The sequence below is a fragment of the Rhipicephalus sanguineus genome, chromosome 6 (assembly GCF_013339695.2).
Source record: "Rhipicephalus sanguineus isolate Rsan-2018 chromosome 6, BIME_Rsan_1.4, whole genome shotgun sequence".
In the NCBI taxonomy this organism is placed as follows: Eukaryota; Metazoa; Arthropoda; class Arachnida; order Ixodida; family Ixodidae; genus Rhipicephalus; species Rhipicephalus sanguineus.
Window position 1 is genome coordinate 116206464 of NC_051181.1, and position 22781 is coordinate 116229244.

Here is a 22781-nt window from a genome sequence, read left to right on the forward strand (position 1 = left end):
TATGCGATGGTCGTATAGCCGGTAGTGGTAATGTGTAGGAGGTCGGCTTGCACTACAGGAGGCGGAAGCATACCGATTGCAAGCCTGGGGTAGCGTCATCAGTCGATTGTATTGGTGCTCATAAGGATGAGTCATGCAGTAAAAGTTGTACTCCTGTCACGGGCATTTTCGAGCGTATACCCGAGTGTGCGCAGATCGAATACACTACGGCTTATATAGGTCGCATATTCAAACACGCTCAGTTTTATTCACAACACGCTTCCATTACTCGAGAAAGTTCAACGCTCACGATTTCAATGAGAGTCGCAACTACTCGCGCTAGGGAACATTTAAAAATAGGTATATCTGAGTAAGCACATTGCAGATTTCGCGGTAAACTTAACTGACCTCGTATGAAAAATTTACTACTTATGGACGCTTTTTAGCACGAAACTCGCTCTCCAGGCATACTTTTAGCACCGGAGTTATCAATGTAATGCTCACTCTCTTCTCTGCTGATACAAGCTCAATTAGAGATTGCGAGTACAGTTGCGGATTCTTTATTTCATCAGTTGCGCATTTTTCATTTTATCAGAGACAAGACTCGTATTGTGGTGTCTCGAAGTAGGTTATTCGGGGAGAGAGCCGCTGTCTAGAGCCTGTGCTTCAAGAGCAAGCTGTTGCGGTGAGTGCGATAAGTGGCGCTCGCGGGGGTGTGTTCGTACGTTCGCGCGTGTGTTCGTCAGTGCACTTCATATACAGATAGGGACGGTCAACTGAATACCTGAACTCAAACGCCCGTCCTCGACCTCGATACCAGTTTTCCGAGCGCGTTGCAATCAGCCCTTGTGATTTTCAGCTTCATTTATGCAGAAGAATGGCCATTGTCTTCTTTAGTATTAGTGAATCAGGCGGTGTTCCCGCAATTCTTTGCGATATCTTGTACATGTGCGCGTGTGTATCTCTTTCTTTGCACCTAAGGCTCGTTAATCGAGGAAAATGGGCACTGGGGCTGCACTTTAAGCCGCCCCTCCCATGATACACCTGTTTTCTTATCTCCGATCTTGCAACGAAAGACACCTCCGTGGCCCCATAACGATTTTCAATGCGCATATATCGACCCTGCTGACTCTTACACTGAATTCCTTTCCTTTTGTATTGCTGCAGGAACGCACTCTTACACAGCGAGGGCTATTCTGTCATCGTCTGAATTTTTTCCAGGCACTCAGCCTTGTCCAAATTCAAAGGTAGTCAACGTGTCGCGCCAAAACAGTATTCTTCCTTTCAGAAATTAGTTTAAGCTATTGCTTATGAGTCACGATTTCTTTGTTTTTACATCCAGTGCTGGACAATACACCTTGTAGCGACCGTGAAATATGCCTCTACGTGTAACCTAACATACGAGCCTTGGTCCTCACTCTTAGAAGAATGCGATGCAGTGTTCTCAGTGGTGACGAACAAGACGCTGTTTTCTGTATTGACATTCGGCAGTTATGTCATGTCTTTATTTTTCACAAAAATATCACAATAATTTAGCTCAGCTTGCACTAAGTGGCGCCAGGCTGGGTCCAAGCAGAGCTGCTGGACACGTTTCAGCTTCCGTTGCTAACCATATGTACAAAATACTTGGGCGCCGCGGTCACTGAGCGCGCGCCGGTTCGTGATGATGATAATTTTCTATATACGACACGCGGCAAACCTCGACCATGACAGCTCTGCTGTGAAAACATGTTTATGCCTTTGCTCCTGCTTTATTCCCTCATTATTACTTGCCAACGCCTTGTCTGCAGTAGTGGGTCGTACCATTTTAACATTAGGCAACTAAAGAACCATCATTACATAAGGTAAGACGTGCGTGCAAACACGTACACAGGAGAATAGATCACGACAACACAAACAGGGCGTTTTTGTTATCTTGATCTCTTCTCCGCTGTTGTATCCGTGTTTGCACTTCTTTTATCGTGAATCCTCACCAACTAGCTGAACTTTCTGTCGTTCTAAACTGAGGAACCAACTAATCATCGTTCCGCCTGTGCATGGTGGGGCGCAGCCAGACAAATTTACATATTCCTACTAACAGTTCCATAGTGAAAGTCACCAATTTTATGGCCTTCCTCAATTCTTTTGATCGTTACATACCAAAGCAAAGTAAAAAAGTGCGAGCATTTTTGGACTTCGTTATCTGGTTTAGTCTTAGCTGACCACTCAACCAGAAGCATTCTAATCTCTTCTTGTTTTCATTGGTTTTTACTTAACAAACTTAACAAAATGTTTGATCCCCTTCCTCGGATCTTACAACGATCCCTCATTCTTGGCCACTCTCGCTTATATCGAGTACGCGCCACTGCCATTGAGGTCAACATTATTATCATCATCGTCGTCATCATCGACACTGAGCTTTCTTTGTCTCGTGTGCTCACCGCTCTGCGCTGTGGAAGACGACGTGTTTTTGCTGCTACCGTGGCGCGTACATGGTTTTCTGCAAGGACTCGCTACTGTCCCCTGTGAACCGCCCGGGATGAGACGCAGCGCGACTTTGGTTCTCTTGTTCGCTGCTCTGACCGGTACGTCACTCCCGTGGCCAGTCGCTGGAAACGAGTGTCGCTTTACCAACCCCTCCAACGCGTTACCAATCTAACCAGTGCATCCTGGTAATGTTGCGAACTGAGCGCATTTTGGCTTTCAAAGCGGCAACCGCTTAAGGAAATTTGAAGAGCTGATCTAATTACCTTCGCGGCTTGCACGGTGACACCGCAGTGACCTTATAACGCCGCCTGTGCCGAGGCAGGTAAAATACTTCGGCAAATCTTCGGTAAAAATACTGAGAACATGCAGACGAAAAGTAGAGACGAAAGATAGTGTAGTGACATCTTCTCTTAAAGCTGTTGAGAATATTTCTAAGTGCGGAGCACTTTAGGGGCCTGGGCTGTCGTATGCTGTCGTATATATGCTGTATGCTGTTATCGTATGCTGTCGTCGTCGTCTCATGTCACTGGCGTCACACAGGCAAAACCATGTATAGAATAGTCCTCTATAGCATAGACATGTCTACCAAGGGGGCGGGAAAGGGAAGTGAAAGTGATGAGTGATGTGAGGGTGCGGAGGATGGAAATGAATATGGGAGAAGGTAAAGCATAGCATAGCGAGCATAGTATAGTATAGCCATGTGCAGTATACTATAGCTTGGTGCGGGAAAGGGAAGTGACGGTAAGAAGTAGGGAAAGAATGAGGGGAAGGGTAAAACATAGCATAACCGTGTATAGTATACTATAGCACGCGGGTGGAAGAGGGAAATGAGGGCGAGGGGGAGAGATGTGAGTGTGAGGAAGAAAAGGAGAAAGGGTAGGGAAAAACATGCATAGATATGTGTTCTACGGTATAGCAAGGACGAGAAAGAGTCAAGTGAGGATGATGATGATGAGGGAAAAAAGGAGGGGAAGGGTAGATCGTAGCAAGGCCATGTGTAGTACAGTATTGAATGGGAGGGAAAGGAGAAGGGGGAGGGTAGAGCATAGCGTCATCATCATTATCATCAGCCCGACTACGCCCACTACAGGGCAAAGGCCCCTCCCATGTTCCGCCAATCAACCCGGTCCTGTGCTTTCTGCTGCCACGTTGTACCCGCAAGCTTATCTCCCCCTCGCGCGTTTGCCTTCTCTTGGAATCCAGTCTGTTACCCTTAATGACCAGCGGTTATCTTGCCTACGCGCTGCATACCCTGCCCATGCCCATTTCTTCTTGATTTCGACTAACATGTCCTTAACACCCGTTTGTTCCCTGACCCATTCTGCTCTTTTCTTGTCCCTTAAGGTTACACCTATAATTTTCCTTTCCATTGCTCACTGTGTCGTCCTCAATTTAAGCTGAACCCTCTTTGTGAGCCTCCAGGTTTCTGCTCCGTAGGCAAGTACCGGTAAAATGCAGCTGTTACATGCTTTTCTCCTGAAGGATAGTGGTAAACTACCATTCATGATATGAGAATGCTTGCCGAATGTGATGCACCCCATTCTTATTCTTCTAGTTACTTGAGCCTCATGGCTCGGCACCGCGGTCACTACATGTCCTAAGTAGCCGTAGTCCTTTACCTCTTCCATGCCTCGCTCCTATCGCAAAGCGCTGTTCTTTTCGGAGACTGTTGCACATTACTTGAGTTTTCTGCATACTAATTTTCAAGCGTACCGTTCTGCTTTCCTTGCCCAATTCAGTAATCGTGAGTTGCAGTTCGTTCCCTGAGTTACTCATCAATGCAATGTCACCAGCGAATCGCAGATTACTAGGGTACTCTCCATAAACTCGTATCCCTAACCCTTCCCAATCTAGGGCTCTGAAAACCTCCGGTAAGCAAACGTTGAATAGCATTGGGAAGATGGTGTCTCCCTGCCCTACACCCTTCTTTATTGGAATTTTGTCGCTTTCTTTATGGAGGACTACATGGTGACTGTGGAGCCGCTGTAGCCACCATGTAGTCCTCCATAACGAAGGCGACAAAATTCGCCGAGCAAGGCTGCCCGTTTGGAACGCCAGCGCTTACTTGTCCGTGAACGCGAGCGTCGCTGAAGGACAGGCGAATCTCTGCGCCGCACTTCTTACAGCTTTCACGTTGAGCGCAACTACATAGATATTTGTTTTCGCATGCTGCTCGTGAAGCCTACTACACTGAAGCGTCCCGGAAGTAGGTATTATCCCAGCTCTATCTTACACAACGCCCATTTCGATGCTTTTGCGTCGTCGAGCTTGTAAGCAACGTAACTGGCGTGGCAATCACTAAAAATGCAATTTTCTCAGCAGGAATATGCATAAAGTTTAACAAAGGCTCGTGATCTCTGCAGCTGTACCAAGATACTATCGGCATACTATAGGCTGCAGGTTAGGAACGAGGAGCTCAGTTTCTTCTTTAGTGCAGTAATGGCTTTTACTTCAACAAGACGTGTGCCGAACAAATAATTATACTCCTGCTACAACTACTTTGTTCCAGTCGAGGCTTTAAGAAGCGATCTGCCGCCAACGATCCTCGACGATGCCTCCCGACACAAGTCTCCGTTCTACATGTTCTCGAAACCCGAAGAAAGCCGGCCATCCTGCGTCTTCGGCTCGGTGAGTAAGGACGACACAACGATCTCGTCGATGCGATGGGTCAAAGATATGCAAGAATGATGTCATTACAAAATACGTCAAAGTTAAACCGCGCTGTTAAAAGTTTTGAAGTATGCCATACAAATTGCCCAATCTGTGCGGATTGGGGAGGTGATATGGTCACTCATTTCAAGAGTTCTTGTAATGAGTGGTCATTGCAAGGACTTTTAAAACGTGTGTGTCAGCTGCCAAGCACTCCGTGGGCCGCGTGTTTGGAAACCGCGGCACCGTAATTTGAGCGAGAGTTCGCTAACTATCGCGGCAGCTATAGGCAACAGAACTATTAAATACCGTTTCTGAAGACAACACTAATTTCTAAGCACCTGCCGCGATTGAATCCGAGAAAGTTATGGTTGAGATACATAAGCCTGTACTATCTTTTCCTTACGTGGCATTTCGAATAACGGGATTGTAGTCTGCTGGGCCACTTTGTACAACATTTTGTAAATGTATGAGCGGAAGGCAGTAGGAAGTAGAAAGGAATTGACAGGACAGATGAAAGCCGGTCCCGTCAATTCTTTTCCATTGCCCGCTTTTTTCCGCGCGTACATTTACGAAATCTCGAAAATTCGTTTTGACAGACAAAAATAATGACGATGAGGTTTACCTTGCAACTAACTGGGGCCACACCTACTCACACAATGTTACCCTACAATGCACAGAGTTTCGGAACTTGTATGATTGAGGAGTTCGGGGCATAACGGTAATACTATCATCATTTATTGGTCAGGAATTGAAGAGTTGATAGAAGGCTTGGCATCACAAAAATGAGTGAATTGGTTCATGAATGGCCTGTTCATACTCGGGGACAGTTTACTGTTCTCCGACGGTAGAGTGCTTAGTATTCTAACAATTTTTCTGAACAGCAGTTGATAGAAGCAGATACAGGCACGTGCTATATAATTAGGTTATCGTGAAACCCGCATGATAAAACATGCATACTTCGCTTCTCATCTGAACGTCCGTCAAACGAAAGTGTTCATGGAGATGCCGCTAGATTTTTTTTTATACCGTTCTTTCTCGCTTTTCTCAAGAATCACTCCGCATCACCGCTGAGAGTGAACACAACTGGTCGACTTGCGCAACTCCGCCATCTCCTGAGCAAGGAGAACTTTCAAGGATACATCGTGCCGTCCGAAGATGCCCACAAGGTAATGCCGTTTCAGTGATTATCTAGACGGGTAATTAGTGGAGTGTACAGGCAGTCTCGTAGTATAATTTTAAAACCCACTCTCGCGTAGCCTCTGCTTCTTCCGACTGCACTCGTAACTTGTCATGATTCGCTGTAACGCAGACATAGCGACTAGACACGGAGTTGTGCTTTGGTTAATGTGGCTTTCTGCTTGCCTGTCGTTCTGCCTGCGTTAAACAAAGACGATGCCATACCAGAAAGCCCATGTATCTATTCTAGTACTAACGTGTCCTCACTGCACATCCTATCTGTTCCGAAGCAATTCGCGCAGTAACTAACATTGCTTACTCGTTGTAAAATATGTGTGTATAGTTCACATAAACACGAAGTTCATGCATATGGTATCATAAAATTCAAGCAATGCATCTCAGTCCGACGAGCAAAGTATGTGTCACTTTGAACTAGGTTCAAACGGAGTTCGTTGACATTCGAAGGCTGTGTCATTAAAAGCTTCCTTAACATTCCAGTGTGCGCAACACGCTCACTTCTTTTATCGGCTTGCTTCCTCGAAGGCTGTTTACTATCGACAGCAGCAGTTGGGAGGGTAAACAAAGACATCAGATGTCGAAGGTGGTAATTTTTTTTTAATGCTTGTGCGTTTGTATCAAAATCACAAAGAGCCTCGTTGCGGATTTTTAAAATTCTTGGTTTCTGTTGTCTTGTACGTGTTACAGCCAATTAGAAAATTGCCCATGTACACGAGGTTGTTGCTGTTCGAAGTTTCTTGAGATATTCTTTTCGTGTGAAAATTAATATGCGAGATCTCTTTCCAAACACTAATAGCCACGCTAAGGGATTTCGGCAGCTTCATGTTGTCGCTGTCATTTATTAGAAGTTATGTTTTGTTTTGCCAGGCGGCACCGAGCTGCCTACATGGCTTTAAGTGACTTGAAGTACAACACGCCTAAAGTGTAATAAGCTTATCATGCCGGCAAGCAAGTCACTCTTTGTATCTTACATCTCCGTTTAGAGTGAATTCGTTCCTCCGCATTACAAGAGGAGAGAGTACCTCACCGGCTTCTCTGGGGAAACGGGTGAGTTTCATGCTTCTACGTTACCTATACATAATTAGTTCAGCCGAAAGCACTACAATATGGCTTGTACAAGTCATCATCTTCTGAAGAAGCGAATCTTACAGTCATCACCGCATATTCACTTCCAAGTCTTCGACCTTACCAGGCTTTAGGTCACCGTTACCTAACACGTATAGGAAGAGGCGAAGGTGTACATTTGGGTGTAATTTGAAAGTCCACCATAACAGATGATTACTCACCTCTCGACGTACGTTGTTCAGCATCGCTGAAAATCAGCGTATATTTCCCAACGCAACGTTAGGCTCGTACTGTACAAAGCCAAAAGAGACAGAAGTCCATGGGAAGATGGATGCCTGACCTGATGAGGAGTCTTTGAATAACGGAGGTCACTGGAGCCGACGTTTCGACAAAGGTACTTGCCATCGTCAAGGCGGGGAGACGTCTTCTTCTCGAAGCGCTGGCTGCAGCGACACACCCTGTTCAATTATTTCTTATGAATACAGCTATAAAGGCTATATACGATATAAAGCTATATACGCTACAAAGGCTACAAGCCTTTATAGCGTAGTGCGTGGAACCTTCAGTCTCGTTGCACAAGACGCTTCCTTGTAAATTTAGCGCACCATAACGCTCACATTATATCATAGACGTATACATGGAATCCTTCGTTTTATAAGTAATTTAGTTGTGGAGGCGTTCGACTGTATTCGCATAGATCACTCAACTCTGCATAAATTTACATGCAGTGGAGAAAAAGGTGCGTGTTGGGCGAGGGATATCTGTCTTAAATGCAGACATATAGAACGCCATAGATCAGACAGGAACGCATAAGAAAGACGACACGAGTGCCAAGTGATCTTTATTTGGAATAGCAACACTGTGTATTTTATTGTAGAGAGCGGTCTTAATTGTTATGACTCGCTTAACCAGGTACCGCAGTGGTGTTGATGGACTTTGCCGCCGTGTGGGTGGAGAGTCGGTACATGCTGCAGGCCGAGGAAGAGCTGGACTGCAACTGGGTCCTCATGAACGGCGGTCAGCCCGACGTGCCGGTCATCGAGGAGTGGCTCAAGAGCAACCTGCGCGGAAGCTCACGAGTTGGCGTCGATTCGCGCATCGTGCCTTTTCAGGAGGCAAGGGCTCATGCTTCGAGTAATGGATGGGAACTAACAGACAATAATACCAAGGAAAGTATAGGGGACGTTATCTGTAGTAATTAGAATATAAATGTGAAGAAAGTAAAGTGGACGAAAAGATAACTTGCCGCCGGCAGGGACCGAACCTGCGATCCTTGCCGGTGGCAAGTCCCTGCCGGCGGCAAGTTATCTTTTCGTCCACTTTACTTTCTTCACATTTATATTCTAATTACTACAGATAACGTCCCCTATACTTTCCTTGGTATTATTGTCTGTTAGTTGTCATTAATATTGTGTCTAACAAAGAAAAACGAGCCCTTAAAAGTCATCCACTTTCCTTCAAGGAATGTATGGGTTATATCCAGAAGTATGAAGCCAGTAACCAATACATCCGTTGGGATAGAGATTAATTCGTACTTTCAAAAATGCTATCGTGTTAGAATTATTCGTCTGAGCAGTACTAGCCGATTGCGTGGTTGAGCATATTAGCGAATGTATCCAGCTAATTACAAATACGAGCGAAAGGTTTTGCAATTGCAGCCGCGGATACATGCCGGCACTGGTTGGAACATACGCACGAGAAATACTGCAGCCTTAAAGCAACGCTTTGAACATTGGATCACCAAGGCTGTATCTGCTACAATGAACCTAAGCATGGTGCGTGTGCGCTCGATGAATTGATTATCGTAACAAGGACGCGGAGTATTGTGAACGGCAAAAGACGTGGTCTACTACGGTTTCGAACATGTATTGCCACATTAAAGAAAGCTGTAGGCTTGTATGGTGAAGTGTTGTTAATTCTAACGCTGTTAATGCTCGACGCAGTACCGCAAGATGGAAGAGAACCTCCATCCCTTCGGCATTGAGCTGGTCGGCGAGCCACGCCATCTCGTGGACGAGATATGGACGCCCATGGAAGGCAGGCCCTACGAGTCGAACAGCAGCATCGTTGTTCACAGTGTGGAATTTGCCGGTTCGTGTTCACTCAAACAAGTTGTGTTCGTTGCGACTGTTACCCTAATGAGCAATTTTTATCCATTGTTTCTAAGTCAGTGATTTTCGTTCACTGTTGTGCTTGCAAGAAGCAGCATGACCTCCACCGAAGGAGTTCAAGCACGGTTAGGACTAAGCTATGATTGCTCTTATTGTTGATTCCAATTCACGTGCGCGATAACTGCATCAATATTTATCGCTTGACTGGAATACTGAGGATGTCTTCTATGTGTTTTTTTTTTTTTTTTCGTCTTTAAGGTGAGAGCTGGCAGGACAAGGTTCGCAAAGTGCGCGAATTCCTGAAGAAATCCGGGATCGACGCCATTCTGATAACAGACCTCGGGGAAATCGCATGTAAGAAAGCAAACACGTCGCCGTAACGAATCTTTCTACTCGCGCGGGTGGTTCGAGCGCTCATGTGTTGCATTGTCACCTGCAGGGCTGTACAACATGCGTGGCAACGACGTCCCTTACACTCCCGTCTTTGAAGCGTTCGTTTTCCTGTCGCAGGATGAACAGAGGTAAGCACCGTACAGTGTGGCTAAGTGTGCAGGTTTAATGGATCGTTTCGCCCTGTCTTGCTCTCCGTCAGACTGTACGTGAGCGCACGAAAATTGACGTCCGAGGTCCGGAATTACCTCATCATGGAAGACTGCAACAACTGGGCTTGTGTCCAGGTAGGCAAATCAATCAATCAATCAATCAATCAATCAATCAATCAATCAATCAATCAATCAATCAATCAATCAATCAATCAATCAATCAATCAATCAATCAATCAATCAATCAATCAATCAATCAATAAATTAATCAATCAATCAATCAATAAGTTTATTGGCTCCATCAGTAGGTCGATCAACAGCCATTTTCGTTGATTGTTTTTCATTGATTTTCATTGTTCTTGGTCGGTCAACCGGATCAAAATATAAACCCGTCAGTAAAGCCAGTCAATCGATTTTTAACGATCAATCGCTGGGACATGCCATAACATCTGGGTTTCTTTTTTTTTTTTTTCCAGTGGAGAGACTACAAACTTGTTTACAACGAGATGAACATCAATGGAAATGCTGTGAACAGGCTGCTGGTCTCGCCATTCTGCAGTTATGCAATCTGCGGCCATATTGACATAGTAAGTTGTGATGTGCATACGTTTCACGTTGTAAGTTCGCTTTTTGGCGATCTACGAATGCGCATCGAGTGCGGCACTTACAAAGATATACATTGAAGTGTGCGCTCTGGTCACGTGCTTTTCCTGCAGGACAAGCTAGTCGTCAGTGAGGCTCCAATCAAAATGATGATGACTGTGAAGAACAACATCGAACTGCGAGGACTGCGGAATGCTCACGTAAGTTCGACCGTCAAAATTATTTGCTAATCATTAAGAAGAAATGGCGACCGACAGCAACGCCTTCGCTTCCGAAATTGTTCCAGCTTGGAACTACAGCTGATATGAATGGCGCCTAGAATTCATCTAACGCGAGAAAGAAAGTTGAGAATGTAGTGCCATTACTCAGTGAAAGAATAAGAGATAAGAATAGTAAGCACGTCAAATGCGATTTCTTGCGATTTTTTTTTTTTTTTGCAGTTGAAAGACTCAATTGTGTTTGTGACCATGCTGGCTCACATGGAGAGGGACTACTTGACTAAGAAGCCGTGGACAGAAGCGAGGGTCATCTACGAGCTGGAACGGTTAAGGAGGTATGCAGTCTTCGATCGAGGACGAGCTGAACCCGCACCCTTTACGTTTTATCTTCATGTAACGTTCATGGCAAAAAAAAAAAACCAAAAAACTAGTCAGCTTGATTACCGGTTCAGGAATAGCAACAATGATCCAGCCACGAAGCGTATAGATTAAGTGCGAGATATATAGATAAAAGGAGGTTTCATCATTGCTGCCGGTTGCATCATTTATATCACATTCCTTATCCCACATCTCTATCTGGCTTCGTTATCTGGAGTATCTCTATTATGTGGTAACCAAAATAATGGTTTGTTAGTTCTTAGAGGCGCCGCGCACTCGAATACTGCACTCTCAAGTTAGACAGAATGGAAAGCTTTACTTCTTACGGGCAGTTATGATGACACTTGGAATGACATTTCGGTGCTTAAATGATGAGACCTATGCAGAGTGCTTAGTGTAAGGTACCTATGCTCTGTGTGCAAGCACGTGAATAACATACAATTTTGCTTCATTCGCTATTGCATGGTACGCATACATTGCTTCTCTTGCACCACAGCGTATGGTTACGTCACAGTTGTAGTTTCAGGACCATCAGCTAACGTAGAACATCGCACCAGTGAGCCGTGTTCGGCAGCAGCTCTGTGTTAAGCCTCAATGTAGACATATTGAGAATAGCGTTGAAACATGCATTTTCCCTTGCTAACCCCGATCGAAAGTCCTTGACACGTCTCTATCGGGTCGCGCCGCAGAGTCGCCATCTATGTGGAGAAACATGCACAACGAGCGCCCTATTGCTACCGCCCTTTTTCAAAATTACAAAACATGTACAAGGACGCCGTTCACGCCCGCTGCACACGCTTACGAACGCCGAACAGCGCATCGTTCATTCGGAGCATGCGCAGTGTGGTTCATGTCAACCCAGACTGTCATGCTTCGCAGTTCCAGCGTTTGTAGATTTCCTAAAACCTTCTCATGGCAGCATATATACTGTGCAAATACTTCTCAAAATACTACAGCGCAAAAAAAGAAAAAGAAAAGAAAAAGATGAACAAGACGACGAAGTGGAGCGCTGAATTTCCGACAACATTTATTTGGAATTTGCTCATGCATGTACGCTGTCCGGTATCAGTACGTCATTCTCAGCGCATACGTAAAAACGCCAGCTCTTTATCGGAAAGCGTTATGGAGGCAACGCTAACTCAACCCTCCGCGATATCGGTGATGCGCTCGGCTTCAACTATTTCTCGCGCCACGCGCATTCAGTTTTTCTTGATTATACGATAACATGTTGCGGGAGATGGTCAGATTTTGTCCGGAGTAGGCCACTACCTAGGTTGCTCGCAATTATTGGCGCGTAAAACTATATAATTTAATAAATGCCTTTTTTCTTTGAATTCAATGCCGTGCGGCGCAGCCACCAGCAGCACTACCGGGGCGAGAGTTTCAGCAGTGTTGCGGCGGTGGGCCCCAACGCTGCAGTTCCGAATCACCACTACCGCAACGGATCAAGCGTGTACATCAGCAATACCAGCCTGGTGCTCATCGACTCCGGGGCGCAGTACCTGTAAGCCTGCTCGCCGTGTTTTATTGAGAAAGTTCGTTATAAAAAAAATGCGCACGTGATTCATACGAGGTCTCAGGTTTCCCGATTAACGCTGCATTGTTCAAACGCAGTCCTACGTAAAGTAAAAAAATTAGAACAACCTTCCCTTTATTTATGTCACGGAAAGCGCAATTAAAAAAAATGGCAACAGTGAAACGTTGTTTGAGGTAAGCACAATTATATTAATAAATGAGAGTTATGAAAGTTCTTTGTTCTACAGCATGTGGAAGTCTCAGTAGAAGATTTGTGTTGCGTTTCTTTGACTGAAATCAAGAGTTTGAGGTACGAAACTCTGCACATCATAACCGATACCCTAGTCGGTCTTGGCTATAGTGGACCGTATGAGCTGACGGCTATAGCATAAGATTGAGAAAGGTTACAATTCCACCTTACATCGCCTTGCAGTGTTGAATTTAGGTCAAGTGGCATGGTTATATCGCGGTGGAACTATCTACTACGTGTTTTGAACCGATGAATGATGCGCCAGCTCAAAGAAGTTTTCATTTTCCTTGGCTTCCGGACTCTGAAAAGTTTTGATGTGAAGGGCTTTGCTTTTGTAGCGTATTTAAACGTAAATCCGAAAAGCTCCAATGCATCGGGCACACAATTAAGGTACTTTGAGATTTTGGAACTCTCAGATTAAGGTTACTATAGTCGGATATAACTTTAGAAATCCGCGGAATTTCCTGCTCAAATGGGGATGCACACGAGCCTGCACCAATGGGTGCGCAGTAGAGACTGACGTCATGATCCGGACGGCCTTTGACCCCGCCTTCGGTGAACATTGCCGAGTGCATTAGCGGGACTAATACTTTAGTCGTGGAAGCGATCGGCTGCCGCGCTTCGGTCGTCTGGGCGGGGCCTCTCCGGACTTATGAAGCTGTATCCGACTATAGAAGAAAACACGAAGCGAACGAAAAAAAAAAAAATGGGTACGGTCTAGACAGGATTAGAACACTCAGTTCTAAAGTACGAGAGAGCGGTGACAAAGCAAGCATAGAGGCGAAAGCTTGTGTTTAGAAGAAACAGCGAACGATTTCGAGTACTTTGTACTCTACTACAGGAGATCTGAGAAGTTTGGCTGCGACAACGTGATGGCACACAACCAATCCACCAAAAGAAAGTGGTGTCTCCGTCGAAGCCCTGCAGACCTAACATTACTTTTTTCTTATTTCCGAAAAAAACCTTTTTCTGAAAAAGCTTTTAAGAAAAAGCTGAAAAGACAGCATGTGCAGAAAGTAGCCATTGCTTATGTCTTTGCGTGGCTCTCTATTCACTCTATTCGTTCAAAACTTTATTTTTTGCTACTTTGCGGCAGTAGATTGATTATGTGAATAGAAAATAAAGGTAGAACTTCTATTCCCCCTCCCCCTCGGCGTCAATGTGACGTCACGGACTTGAAAGCACGTTTTCTCGTATTTCGGTTTTTGCATCCACAGTAAGAGTCTCGAACCTCGCAGAGTTCTCTCTCTGGTTCTTTAAGAATGCGGTGTATAATCCGTCTTTAATGATAAATAATTAACTACGCCCTAGTATCGATGAGTCACTGTCACTGAGTCACGGCAAATGACGTCACGAAACAAACAGCACAGAGTAGAGCGAGACCCAAACAAGCTGCGATAGTTATAGTGAACTGGCCCGCCTATTTACCCTCAGTATGGAATCTGGTTTACAACGCCCCTACCAACAACGTAATCTAATTCTCGATACGGGGTATAATAACTTAATCGATCAAACAATGAATTTATTGCTTTATAAAATATAGTTATACAGAAGAAGTTTCTTTGGCCGGAAAATACATTGGGACCTCGTGTACTTGATAAGCATAAATATCACATTGACAACAACAGCAACAAAGCAATGCAATTTTAAAATACTGTGTAAGGTACAAGTAATAATAAACTCCCTTTATTTGTTTTAATACACGATTTTTTCCCTTCTCAGTGACGGTACCACGGATATTGCAAGGACCATTCACTTCGGAACACCTTCTGACTTTGAAAGAGTAAGACTGAAAAATGCATCTTTCATGAAAATGTAGTCACTGTCTGTTGACGCAATTTCCTCACCATTCCAACATTATTGGAAGTCGTGCTCGTGTCAGAATATACAGTTATGAAGATTTCGTAATCTGCATTCAAAGAAATACATAAGAGCACAATGTCAGACTGCACTTCGCTAATGCGGGATAACTAGTTATGTTCGCATAATCCACCTTGCTGTGTGTCGATTCCATTTTATTTGTGGTAGCAGTTTTAAATTCTGATAAAATCAATCAATCAATCAATCAATCAATCAATCAATCAATCAATCAATCAATCAATCAATCAATCAATCAATCAATCAATCAATCAATCAATCAATCAAAGTCAAGTTATTTATTCAATGGTACCGTTTGATGATAGACGCTAGGGTATATTGTTGGTTTGCACAGATTGACTAGGTCCCAAAAAACGTGACGCCGCAGTAGTTTCAACAAATAATCATTACCATATAACTACAAAGGAATTTTCTACAAAGGATGCAGAAAAGTCGAGCAAGTTACAAGGTAATGCGGTAATTGCGCAATAGTCAAAATTTATGCGCATCTTCGTAACTAAGACAACGTTGGCAAAAGTATAAAAAAAGCGGAACAAATTGATAAAACGTGTACTTATAAAAAGCTATGATTACACAGTAGCTAACATGGTCAAGAATATAAATTAATCTTGGTACTAAGGTGTTCCTGTTGACGTCTGTCTGCACTCCCCTTTATGCCTAAAGAAAGTTCTTTGTTCGCAAATCGCTAAATCCAGGAAGTCTACACGAGAGTGCTCATCGGCATGATCGACTTGTTCCTGACCATTTTTCCTGAAGGAACCAAAGGTTGGTTGTGCCTTTTCTTCTGCACACGCTGTCTCTCAATACCGTTCAGGCGCTATATTAGTATCGTAATTATTGCAGACGGTGCCTTGGACGTGGTGGCCAGGAGGTCCCTGTGGAGCGTAGGCCTCAACTTTCTGCATGGCGTCAGCCACGGCCTAGGCTCGTACATGCTGGCTCACGAGCGTATGTCCCGTTTCTATAGCAATTCTCAGCGTTCAGTCTTTTACGGCTGCAGATGTTGGCGCTTTGAAGGGCCCCTAAACAACCTATGCAAATGCAAAGAACGAGCGCGTTATTCGCTCCCGGAGTTTCCTGTCTTTTCGGTAAAATTCGTGACGTCAGCAGTCTGTTCACGTGACGTAATGAGGAAATAAGCTCTCGATAGGTCCATGTACGAGGGATATCAGTTGCGAGTTGTCTCCTACCCTGCGTTACCATGCAGTCGCACCTGCTCTGCCTTTTTTCGCATGACTATCGTGCGCGATCAACTGATTTCACTTCGTTTCGTGCGTTTTCGACTGCGCAACCGGAGATAAAATAGCGTAGTCGAAAAGCGCGAAATCCTGATAGGCTCAACGCTTAGTGCTGACTTTGTCCAGGTGTTTTATGAAGCTATAAACGGCGAGGAGCTGATAGCACCTTTAGTAAGGGTAGTGGAGGCGGGAAAGAAACCACTGTCTCGTCTTTGAACTCGCAGTGGTTTAGGGGCCCTTTAACTGTTGACTATACAGAGGCCAGACGAACATCTCGTTTGAGTTGGTGAGCTCTCTATTTTTGTAGGCTAATGTCTTTAAACGTTCCACAACCAATGCGTTCGGAAGTCGCTGCGTCGCATGCAGACCGAGGGAAAGGAAATCAACTCCCGTACACACTTAATCAGGTCCCGCTTATTGTGCGGGATATAGCCAGGAAACCGGACATTATTCGTCTGGTTTCCTGGATATAGCTAGAATTTAACCAGGACCAGATTTAGAGTGTATGAGTTTTGTCAACGGTAATCCCACAGATAGTATAACCACAAGGGCAAGTGCTCAAGCAAGCATAGAATTCTATGGAAGATTTGGAGACAGCGCTCGAACTGTTGAGAATAATATCTGCAAAATCGGTGTACACAAAACATGGCAAAGATATCGTCCTTATACTCACCGCCTATCGACACAGGCAGAATTCTTACAACGTGGACGTTAACAGCGTTAACAGCTTCTTTTCTTTTCTTTACTTTTGCATTCTTGAAAGTGAAGATATCTTTTTTCTTGCCGCTAAATTAGAATGTAGGTGACGCAGGAAAGTGCAAGCGTACACGTGCAAATTGAAGTGGTTCTACGTAAATACCGCGACCAACTTTCAACAAGTTGACTCCTTAACCAGTGTGTAAATTGCTTGCACTGACGTCACTGAGACAGCCACGTTGGAGCACTGACATGGTGGCACGCGAACTTTGTGACGTCACGTTAATGTTATTGGTACATCGCATGCTGGTTCCTTCCTTATCCATGCACAGAGTCCCAATAACGTTCCAGTGACGTCGTTATTACAGTGAAGCAGGTTAATCACCGCGTGATTATACGGCCCTGACGTCATCTAAGCCGCCATGTTGGAGCCATGTTGTGCGTCCGTTACGTCACGTGCAAGCTATCAATAGTAGTAGAGCAATGTTTCCCGCGCAGTCCCTATACTAAATCTACATCCGAAACGCCCCTTTTATGGGGCGTTTGTATGTTTAGCGACTACGTGGCATTTTAAACCATTTTGACGTCAGAGTCGGGCTGTTTGTTGTATTGCTCGAAAGAATACACAATGCCGATCTCGAAGCACAGCGTTGTGTTTCTCAATTTCAGATCCTCCACTGATATCCCCTTTCAGCAAAGGATATCCCCTTTTATCAGGAATGGTGCTGTCGAACGGTACGTGGCATTGAGCGATTTCCACGTTGGTTGTTAATTAATTTGGGTATTCGTTCTCTAGCTAGTGCTGTAGCCAGTACTCAGTCTTATGCGCATGAAAAGGTGAATAAGCGTTTCTTTTAAGCATCTTTATGGTTATACGGGGGTCGTTTTCTTGTGCTCTCGTGACCTGCTTCTCGTTATTCTCAGAAAGCTTAATGGAATTTTGAGGGCTAATGAGATACTCTACCCTCTTGTTTTACTGGCTACTCGGGTGTTACTGCAGTCCACGTAAAGATGTTGGAAGGTTTTTGTGCCTTACCAAAAGTTCGAAAATTGGAGGGCGCTAGAATTTCAAATTCTTTTAATTCGGCTGTGCGCCACCACACCTCGAATATATTTTAGCACAGAGGGGCCACTATGTACACTTTCTTATATCACCAGCGTTCTATAAAACAGCTTCGTGTCAAATCGAAGAAATATCTTAATATTTTTTTAAAGAACAGGGACGTTATCATACAACTGAAGGCTCAACAAATTTTCACCTGCATGGTCGGATGGGAAAGTATGAACAAAGCAGAAAACATAGCTTTAATAATTCGAAGATGGTTTGCTTTAGATATAACAGCCAATATCGTTCGCTTACTTAGATTATGTAATTGGGGAGGAAAACTTTTTTTTTTTTTTTTTGAAACGCTGGTACATAAATGACAGGTGCAGCATGGTTTTGTGCGCGGGGCTTCTACAGAATTCTTCGGTTGTCGCTGAATATGAAGGTGTTCAGACAATATATAATTTCTTATTTTATTATTCACATCGCTCGCGTGGTCAGCTTTTGATATTTTGACGTTTATCGACGAAATGTAAGTATCAGTACGCAAATTCAATGCAACTGGTAGGGGGTAAGGGAGACTGCAAAGGTGCGGGAAATGTACGATTACAGCTGCTATCAGATAATAATAATAATAATAATAATAATAATAATAATAATAATAATAATAATAATAATAATAATAATAATAATAATAATAATAATATCTGGGGTTTAATGTCCCAAAACCACGATATGATTGTGAGAGACGCCGTAGTGGAGGGCTCCGGAAATTTCGACCACTTGGGGTCCTAAATCTAAGTATACGGTCCTCAAACATTTTCGCCTTCATCGAAAATGCAGCCGCCGCGGCCGGGATTCGATGCCGCTACCTTGGCGTCAGCAGCCGAGTGTCATAACCACTAGACCACCGTTGCGGGGCAGCCACTATCAGAAATAGCTAGAAATAGATAAAGGAAAATGTTATTTAAACTGACGATTACAATTCTTTCTCTCTCTCTCTCTCTCTTTAAAAAAAAAAACAAAAGAAACCAGAGACTGCACTAGCATTTACAGAGCTTAAGTGCCCGAAGCAAATAACTGACATCTCTAAGAATACAATAATGTCATTTGGCCATTTTCATACGCTTGTGCAGTCTGCTTGGACCGCTTCCTTCACTTAATAATATTTTTTGCAGAGCCGGGTTACTACGAAGAAGAGCGACTCGGAGTGCGTCTTGAAACGACGATGCAGATCACGCCGTTCAACACTACTGTAAGTCTCAGAAGACTTGAACCGTATACTCAATGGACAAGGCGCTCTTGCCCTGAACACAATTGAATGAATGAAGCTTACTGATTTACATGGCCACTCGCGGAAGCAGAGTGGAACAAAAAATTGCAAGACCTGGAATCAGACAGCGAGTTCAACTAAGAGATTTCGCGGCCGCATTTTGATGAATATAGAATGTAAAAGAAAGAACATATTTCTAAATATATGTACATTGCAGAAAATTGTGCATTCAAACATTTGCATGAAGCTTAGCAGCCAGAAATATGTCCCGGAGAAACAGACTCGTCTTTTGGTTTTCGGGTGACGCCACGCGTTGCATTAACAATACGAACATTAACACAAAGTTAGCACACAATGCTTTCTTGTGGTTGTTATTGTTGTTGTCACAGACGTCGTAGTACGACTTGTACATTGTAAACGCTGAATGCGGGTCTACGTCTCAAAGTTACGCCCGTGCATGTGGCCTGCAAGAAACGGTGTAGTGAAAGATCAGGCTAAGTTTCGACCACCTCCTGAGGCACAATCTTATGGTGTATTCTTGCATTCTACATTTCTTTCGTCGTCACTTGCTCTCATCGGGCGGTTCAGTATTCACGGCCGGAATGTATTGATTGTTCTACCAGAGGGACGGCAAAAAAGACGTTAAACCGAAGGAAATTGTGCTCATTACAAAGTACGGGATTTTTCTCGTGTATTCGCTTACGCTTACACAGGAATCGTATCGAATTGGCGCTTTCAAGTTCCGGCCATGTTGTGTGGTCGCCGTAACTGAGAATCGAACCTGATACTCGATTGGTCCAAGCAGCAGGTATCAACAATCACTGATCAACAGCTACGTGTCGTGGGAATGCGGCGGGATGCGTGCCACGAAGTCCAATACGTGCAGGGACGATGTGTATAAATGCCAGCGTTACTTGATTCCCCGCTCTGTATGGCGTCGATCTATGGAGTCGCTCTAATAATGTTAACGGAGACACGGAGTTTGGTCTCCGCTCGTTCACACATCAGTGATGTGAATATTTTTCGGAACTACAGTAGCTGAGAAACAACAATGAGCTGGACAACTAACGAATGCTAATAAGACATTACCGACTGGCAATTAATAAGATCGGTCGTCGGCAAACACCGGAAGTCATATCTCGCGCATCATAATTTCGAAACCGCCGTAGAGTGGCATGAGGCAATATGTTATCAGGCAGTCCCTTTCTCTTCGTGAAACAGCAGCACCGACATCGGCCGCGCTCCAACAGCAACGCTGCTGCTGCTCAGGTTTCGCGGCACGGCTCGGCGTAAGATCGTGCACCCCTTTCGTCTTAGCAACGCGTCATCAGGGGCCGTTTACCATCCACCTCGCTCACGCGCTAACGAGGCTAACGATCTCATCAAACGCGCCGCGCGCGCGTGGACACGCCGCGGCATTGTTCGCAACGATACGTGCACGGGTTGGCAGCGAGCTTTACGTGCGCATGCGCGTGTATATATGTGTGTTTGTTTGTCTGTTCCCCCCCTTCCAGTACAGGTTCATGTCCCAGAAGTTTTGCAAGTTTGAACCCATCACGTTCGTGCCTTTCCAAGCGAGCCTGATCAAGTGGGAGCTGCTGAACAAGGCTCAGGTCAGTGGCATTCCTCCCTCCTTGAGAGATCAATCTAGTGCTTCATAACGTTACTCCCCATCCCTCCCCTTCCCTTCCCTCCCCTTCCCTACCCCTTTCCCAATACTACTTGTTCTTTTTGTTTATTTCATGCGTGGTCTTTCGCGGGAATGTTTGTTTGTTTAAGCGTTTTACGCGGGCCGGCACAGCTTCATTCGCGTCACGAGCGCGCAAGTTACGTATACGGTATGTACACGTTCGGCCCTATCACGCCGCCCATGCAGAAGGCTGGCCAAAGCACGACGAAGGCGTCCCCATTACATAGGGGCTGTGCTTGGCCGCCGCACATGAGTCGTGCCGACCGCATGGGTGTACATACAGACGCGCGGGTCGTGCCCATGTGCGCAGCTTCGGACGAAGTGGAACCGTTGCCTATACCGATGAGGAATGTAAGGCGACGAGCGATTTGGCAACTCTCGTAGTTGTTCCGAGCGTCCTTCTATGTGGCCTAGTAATTGAGTTGCGCGTTACGATGATTATCAGAGCACGAGGTTCGTTTTTCTTTTTCCTTCCCTCGCCCAGGTAATCGTTAAGTGCGTACGTAACGTGTATACCACGCGCGCATTCAACCGCGCTGATTAATTAACTGACCACGAGAACCATAATCCAACAATCACGCAGTGCCCGTTTATCCGGTGCTGGTTATCTGTGACCAAATCAAAGAGAAGTCTCCACAGGACGTTAGGACTGTTGACATTAGGCCGGACGCCACTGTTAACGCATTCGATACGATGATTTACCGACTCCCATTCTTACAGTCAGTGCACTAGTCGTATACTAGTAAATTATGGCGGTGGCTTCTGACAATTCCACCAACTCATATGATGCTGTCTTCAGAAAGCTCGGTGCCAATCAGTTGCTAAAATAGTCTAGAAAAGTGGATAAGTCAGAAGGCAAACCCAGCTTGTGCATATGACGTTCACAGTTTTCACTTTACACCTGTGTTTCAATCCTCGGCATACGTCGTTAAGCTCCCTGTTCATTCAGTATGACTTGTAGCTGGCCAAGTTGGCGCTGTTCACCGCGTATTTTCTGAAGTACGCGATTATAGACATCGCACAGATAATGCGACGCATGCAGAGAGGCCTTGTCTCTGTGTGATAACAACATGTGGAAGTGTAGGTGTGTTAGTAATTCGTACGTAGCTTTAACAGCATGAATCGGACACGAACTATAGAGGGACGTAACACGCACATACACACAGGAGTTGTGTTTATGTGTATGTGTTATGCGACTTTTGATCCGTGTCCGGTTCGCGCTTTTTGAAACGTATTCTGCGGGATATTTCTGTCCGCGCCTTTAACGAAGCAGTATCGTTCGTTCCGGATTTCTTGGAATCATTCATGTGGATGACGTCTTTGTCATCGTTCGCCGCAGCTGGACTGGCTGAACGACTACAACGCCCGCACCCTTGACGTGGTGGGAAGCGAGCTGAAGAGGATGAAGAAGCACGAAGTGCTGTCCTGGCTGCAGGCGCGAACCTTCCGCGTCGAGATGAAGAACGGCTCGATGCCCGTGCTGCGCGTGGCCGGACACCACGGCCTGCTGACGCACGAGGGCTCCGCCGGACACCACCACGCCGGACATCCTGGCGGCCAAAGGCCAGTAGAGGCGTTCTGCGTGTAGACTTCAGAAGGGCTGACTGCTCGTCCGAAACAAAAATTTTAATGCGAAAGCCTTAATTAGATGCCTTATCAAACGCGAAAGCTGACCGTCGGCGGCGGCAGTGTCGGCGTCAACACGAATGATGGAAAAAAATCATTTGATGACGCTACAGGTCACCGAAATTCGCGATGTCATCACGATATCACTAGACGTGACAACGTGATGTCATCACATGACATCGTCGCAAATGCTCAAAGGTGGGCCGATGCCGGAGGAACTGCAAAATCACGTAAAACGCAGAAAACTTCTAATGCCTCAGATCCCGGAGGCAATGCAGAACCACGTAAGGTGCAGAAAACTTCTAATGCCTCCGATCCCGGAGGCAAGGCAAAACCACGTTGGTTGCAGAAATCTTTCGAAA

The 22781-nt window shown here is 45.1% G+C and overlaps 1 protein-coding gene across 1 annotated transcript; it reads left to right on the forward strand.

Annotated features, from left to right (window-relative positions):
- The first annotated feature begins 2497 nt into the window (after positions 1–2497).
- LOC119397485 (uncharacterized) lies at positions 2498–22381 on the forward strand. Its single transcript, XM_049416580.1, has 20 exons — positions 2498–2543; positions 4955–5073; positions 6147–6263; positions 7275–7338; positions 8269–8471; positions 9288–9447; positions 9726–9821; positions 9907–9988; positions 10060–10144; positions 10486–10596; positions 10726–10812; positions 11053–11165; positions 12563–12712; positions 14696–14756; positions 15547–15616; positions 15695–15799; positions 17455–17520; positions 19009–19085; positions 20618–20716; positions 22133–22381. Exons 1-20 carry the CDS (start codon positions 2498–2500, stop codon positions 22379–22381), a joined length of 2160 nt encoding a protein of 719 aa, XP_049272537.1.
- Positions 22382–22781: the final 400 nt, after the last annotated feature.